This window comes from Babylonia areolata, chromosome 31 (assembly GCF_041734735.1).
Source record: "Babylonia areolata isolate BAREFJ2019XMU chromosome 31, ASM4173473v1, whole genome shotgun sequence".
Taxonomy (NCBI): Eukaryota; Metazoa; Mollusca; class Gastropoda; order Neogastropoda; family Buccinidae; genus Babylonia; species Babylonia areolata.
The window spans coordinates 8,141,362-8,147,361 of NC_134906.1; the positions used below are offsets into that span (position 1 = coordinate 8,141,362).

At 50.5% G+C, this 6,000-nt stretch overlaps 1 protein-coding gene across 1 annotated transcript in view; it reads left to right on the forward strand.

Moving 5' to 3' along the window:
- Positions 1-6,000, forward strand: part of LOC143276313 (retrograde protein of 51 kDa-like) — a 70,153-nt gene that overhangs the window by 47,054 nt on the left and 17,099 nt on the right. The window contains exon 7 of the mRNA XM_076580819.1: positions 1,690-1,775. Coding sequence (XP_076436934.1) covers positions 1,690-1,775 — 86 coding nt within the window. The remainder of the gene's footprint in view (positions 1-1,689; positions 1,776-6,000) is intronic.

Below are 6,000 nucleotides of genomic sequence, written 5' to 3' on the forward strand. Positions count from 1 at the left end.
TGTGGAGGGAGAGGAGAACAGGTGAGAAGGGGGGTGTATGGGTGTGCAGGGAGAGGAGAACAGGTGAGGGGGGGGTGTAGGGTGTGGAGGGAGAGGAGAACAGGTGAGGGGGTGGTGTAGGGGTGTGGAGGGAGAGGAGAACAGGTGAGGGGGATGGGGGTGTGCAGGGAGAGGAGAACAGGTGAGGGGGGGTGTAGGGGTGTGGAGGGAGAGGAGAACAGGTGAGGGGGGGTGTAGGGGTGTGGAGGGAGAGGAGAACAGGTGAGGGGGGGTGTAGGGTGTGGAGGGAGAGGAGAACAGGTAAGTGGGGGGTGTAGGGTGTGGAGGGAGAGGAGAACAGGTAAGGGGTGGTGTAGGTGTGTGGAGGGAGAGGAGAACAGGTGAGAGGGGGTGTAGGGGTGTGGAGGGAGAGGAGAACAGGTGAGGGGGGGGTGTAGGGTGTGGAGGGAGAGGAGAACAGGTAAGTGGGGGGTGTAGGGTGTGGAGGGAGAGGAGAACAGGTAAGTGGGGGGTGTGGAGGGTGTGGAGGGAGAGGAGAACAGGTAAGTGGGGGGTGTGCAGGGAGAAGAAAACAGGTGAGGGGCGGTGTGGGGGTACGGAGGGAGAGGAGAACAGGTGAGGGATGTTTGGGGAAGGGTGGGGGAGGGGTGTGGAGATTGCCTGCTACAAGAAGCTGCCGGAGGGAGAGGAGAACAGGTGAGGGATGTTTGGGGAAGGGTGGGGGAGGGGTGTGGAGATTGCCTGCTACAAGAAGCTGCCGGAGGGAGAGGAGAACAGGTGAGGGGTGTGGGGGAGGAGGTGTGGGGGTGTGTAGGGAGAGGAGAACAGGGGGTGGGGGGAGGTGTATGGGGGGGAGGGAGTGGGGGGTGTGGAGGGAGAGAACAGGGGTGGGGGGAGTGTGTGTAAATAGAGACGAGAGCATGGGGAGGGAGTGGGGGAGGGTATGGGGGAGAGGGGGTGGAGATTGCCTGCTACAAGAAACTGTTGGAGGGAGAGGAGAACAGGTGAGGGTGTGGGGGGAGGGGAGGGGGTGTGGGAGGGAGAGGAGAACAGGTGAGGGGGGTGGCAGGGAGACGTGGAGTGGGTGAGTGGGGGTGTAACGTTACGAAAGGAAAGGAAACTTTCATTGAAGCAGGAAAGAGCGGAGGGATTATTAGCTTGCTCCTTTCCCCGCTAGCCCTGGGCACAGAGAGGGGGAAGGGAGCAAACAGTGGACCACAGACGATCGCCACTGGTTGTATGGAAAGCCATGATTCAGCCACAAAGTTATAAACGTACCGAGTTCCCGACCAAGCAAAGCGGTAGTGGTGGAACTCTGGTTTCCACTGTAGTGCAAACATCATGGTAATGATGATGTCAGTGCTGATATATGACAACTGCTTGAATCAATGTCTCAGTGACAAACAGGGTGAAGACAGAATACAGTTGGCTGACGTCTTCCTTTTCTCAGTACAATGCCACAATGGCTTCATTAAATAAGAATATGTCATGAACAAAAATAAGGATATCTTTCAGTCCATACTGCACGTGGCGTTTGTACAAACATTGGTTTCATCCATACATGTGTAGTCTGTCTCTGTTTTATGTGTACGTGTGTCTGTGCCGAGTGTAGAGAAAGTAGAAGTATTTCAAACACGTGCCTCAAAATAACCTCCTCTCCCCCTCCCCCTCCCGCCCTTCGCTTGACAGGACCGGACTGAGGCAGCTGGTGGAGCAGACGATCGGGGTGCAGTCCTCTGGCGCCGCCAACCTGGCTGACATCATTGGGCAATCCAGTTAGTATGATCACCTTCCTCCTCCTCTCCTCATCCTCTTCATCCTCTTCCTCCTCTTCCTCAGTCCACAGGCCTCAGTCCTCGCCGCTCGGGCCGTCACGGGCTGCACAGCTCCTCTGGAGGTCACGTGTGTGTCACGTGGGCCTGGGTGGGACCGATGGTCACGTGACTGTAGTGGAAGGAGGGGCGGTGTGTGGGGCCTAGACTGCCTGCTTCAGTAGACTGTGTAGTGTAGACGTGTCGCTTTGGCCCAGTGCCCAATAGTCAGAGGTTTGAACCACACCGTTCGTGTACTGCCGTGTGTGGGGGACTGCGTACTTTGTTAACTGCTTTCAGCTGAAGAGAGGACTATTTTCAATGAGAAGTGTTCCAGCATTATGTTTGTGCATTCTTTCTTCCTTGCTCACCTCTCTGTCTGTCTGTCTGTCTGTCTCTCTCTCTCTCTCTCTCTCTCTCTCTCTCTCTCTCTTTCTCTCTCTCTCTCTCATTCTGTCGCTATGTAATACACAATGCATTTGTATTCTAACAGATATTGCTTTTTACATTATATTTTCACTTCATTCCAAAAACAACGCATTTGTACTGTGATGGCGTGTCTCTGTGATTCTAAGGTTGTGTCTACAGGAGTTTCTTCAGAGGAAACTGAGGGATTTTCTGGGTGTCAGCAGTACAGTGGGGTTTTTTGTTGTTTTTTTATCTGAGAGTCCACAGATCTCATGTCTGTCTACGTCAGGGCCGGTTTCTGTCTCCATCCCTGCCCTCCACCCTAAAACAACCTGCCCCCCTACCCACCCCCTCCAAACCTTTCCCAAAAACAACCTGCCCCCTACCCACCCCCTACCCACCCCCTCCAAACCTTTCCCAAAAACAACCTGCCCCCCTACCCACCCCCTCCAAACCTTTCCCAAAAACAACCTGCCCCCCTACCCACCCCCTCCAAACCTTTCCCAAAAACAACCTGCCCCCTACCCACCCCCTACCCACCCCCTCCAAACCTTTCCCAAAAACAACCTGCCCCCTACCCACCCCCTACCCACCCCCTCCAAACCTTTTCCAAAAAACAATCTGCCCCTCAACCCACCCCCTCCTTTCCCTTCCTTCATCCTCACGCTCCACCCTCGCCCATGCCCACCCCCCCCCCCCCGGTCCCCCTCCCGAATGCATGAAGAAAACAGACAAGTGTATTCACCCCCCCCTGGATCGCAGGATCATGGGAGCTGATGTCAGTTACCTTTGTCAGTCAGTTATCTCACGTTGCTAAGGAATAGGGCTGTCAATCTGATTATTACTCTTCTCAGTCAGCTCATAGGAATTAACTGCTGTTGCTATGGGAAAGGGGGATAAATCTGATCACTCTTGCAGTCTGCTCAGGGGACTTAACTCCCGTTGCTATGGAGTAGGACTTTTAGCCTGATTTCTCTTCTCAGTCAACTCAAAGGAATTAACTGCTGTTGCTGTGGAAAAGAGCAATAAATCAGATTACTCTTGTCAGTCTGCTCAGGGAACTTAACTACCGTTGAATAAGCCTGATTACCGTTGTCAGTCAGCTCGGGGGAGTTAACTCCAGTTGCTATTAGCCTGATTTCTCTTCTCAGTCAGCTCATAGAATCAACTGCTGTTGAGTTAATTTCCGTTGCTATGGAAAAGGGTACTAAATCTGATTATTCTTGTCAGTCAGCTTCGGGGAGTTGACTCCCGTTGCTATGGAAAAGGGGTGATCATTCTGATTTCGCTTGTCAGTTGGGAGGAATATGTCAGATCTTTGTTTCTCCTGAGACATCCCAGAACCCCCCCCCCCCCCCCCCCCCCCCCGCCCCCCCATCACCCTACCCCCTCCTAAACCTTACCCCATAGAGTTCAATCAAAAGAGAGATATCAAAAGTGAAATCAGGGGTGGGGGGAGGGGTCTACAAGCTATGGTCTTTGCACAGAGGAAACTTTGGGGGTATTGCTGAATTGTGAGCGTCTAGACTTTGGTCCTTTTTTGAAACGTTCTTTTTTACACAAGACATTTTTATGCTTTTTTGATGCTTTTACTTAGACAGAAAGCTCTTTATAACAATGTATCTTTAGTTCTGCTGGTGCGATCATGTGGAGACTTCATGTATGTTACTGATATTTTTTTTGCTTCTGTAGTTTAGAAAATAATATAACATGTTCACAGAATGTGCTGTTTTACTCAAGTTGCAATTTTTGCTTCTTTTTTTTTCTTTTTTCTTTTTTTTTTTTTTTTTTACATATATGCATTTGAATGTTGACGATTATTGTGCTACTGCTGATACTTCGTTCGTTCACAAGAAACTGAACTTTGTAGGAATGAAAGATGCTTTTTTTTCCTGTGATTGCTGTGCACATGGTAAACAAAGTAGAACTTTGTTTCATTAAGAATGCAAAATTTTAGCACTTCACAGCTCTTTTCATAAGTATACTTTCTTCTGACCACGTGATCAGATATGTCACCCACTTCTGATAATCTGAGATGTTTATTCTTTTGCCCCCTTTGGGTTAACGCGTTTATCATTTACATAATCATATAATTATTTTTTCAATGCGCATGCAGAGTTTTTATTTTTGTGCAAAAGGTGTCCAGGCTTTCTTTTTTTCACTGAATAAACAACAGTGTGCTAACTCTACACACACCTGTCTCCTGCCTGGTTTTCATTGTCATTGTCTCTATCCCCTCTTCTCCCACAAACCCCCACCCCCACCCCTTTGTCCCCCCGCCTCCCCCCCCTCCCCTTCTCTCTCCTTCTTTGTCCATGTGTACTGCATGATCAGGGGATGGCGGGGTCCCTTTGTTCTCTCTGACAGTCATCCCCCAAGTCCCCGTGCTTTGTTTTGTTTTTTTCTGTCAGTTACTGCTCTTTGACCACCGGTCCTTGTGTCCCTCCTTTACTGACCATCTTGTGTCCCTCCTTTACTGACCATCTTGTGTCCCTCCTTTACTGACCACCGGTCCTTGTGTCCCTCCTTTACTGACCACCGGTCCTTGTGTCCCTCCTTTACTGACCATCTTGTGTCCCTCCTTTACTGACCATCTTGTGTCCCTCCTTTACTGACCATCTTGTGTCCCCCCCCCCCTTTTCTGACCATCTTGTGTTCTTCCGTTACTGACCATCTTGTGTCCCTCCTTTACTGACCACCGGTCCTTGTGTCCCTCCTTTACTGACCATCTTGTGTCCCTCCTTTACTGACTATCTTGTGTCCCCCCCTTTACTGACCATCTTGTGTCCCTCCTTTACTGACCATCTTGTGTCCCTCCTTTACTGACCATCTTGTGTCCCTCCTTTACTGACCATCTTGTGTCCCTCCTTTACTGACCATCTTGTGTCCCTCCTTTACTGACCATCTTGTGTCCCCCCCCCCCCCCTTTACTGACCATCTTGTGTCCCTCCTTTACTGACCATCTTGTGTTCCTCCTTTACTGACCATCTTGTGTCCCTCCTTTACTGACCACCAGTCTTTGTGTCCTTCCGTTACTGACTATCTTGTGTCCCACCTTTACTGACCATCTTGTGTCCCTCCTTTACTGACCATCTTGTGTCCCTCCTTTACTGACCACCAGTCCTTATGTCCCTCCTTTACTGACCATATTGTGTCCTTTTGTGTCCCTCCTTTACTGACCATCTTGTGTCCCTCCTTTACTGACCATCTTGTGTCCCTCCTTTACTGACCATATTGTGTCCTCTTGTGTCCCTCCTTTACTGACCATCTTGTGTCCCTCCTTTACTGACCACCAGTTCTTGTCCTCTAGCTTTTACCTCCTCACCAGATGCCCGTCATTACATGCTCACGTCATGTCGTGTGTCTCCTGATGCCCGTCATTACATGCTCACGTCACGTCGTGTGTGTCATGATGTCCGTCATTACATGCTGATGTCCGTCATTACATGTTCACATCACGTCGTGTGTCTCCTGATGTCCGTCATTACATGCTGATGTCCGTCATTACATGCTCACATCACGTCGTGTCTCCTGATGCCGGTCATTACGAGCTGATGCCCGTCATTACATGCTCACATCACGTCGTGTGTCTCCTGATGCCCGTCATTACATGCTCACATCACGTCGTGTGTGTCCTGATGCCCGTCATTACATGCTGACATCACGTCGTGTGTCTCCTGATGCCCGTCATTACATGCTGACATCACGTCGTGTGTCTCCTGATGCCCGTCATTACATGCTGACATCACGTCGTGTGTGTCCTGATGCCCGTCATTACATG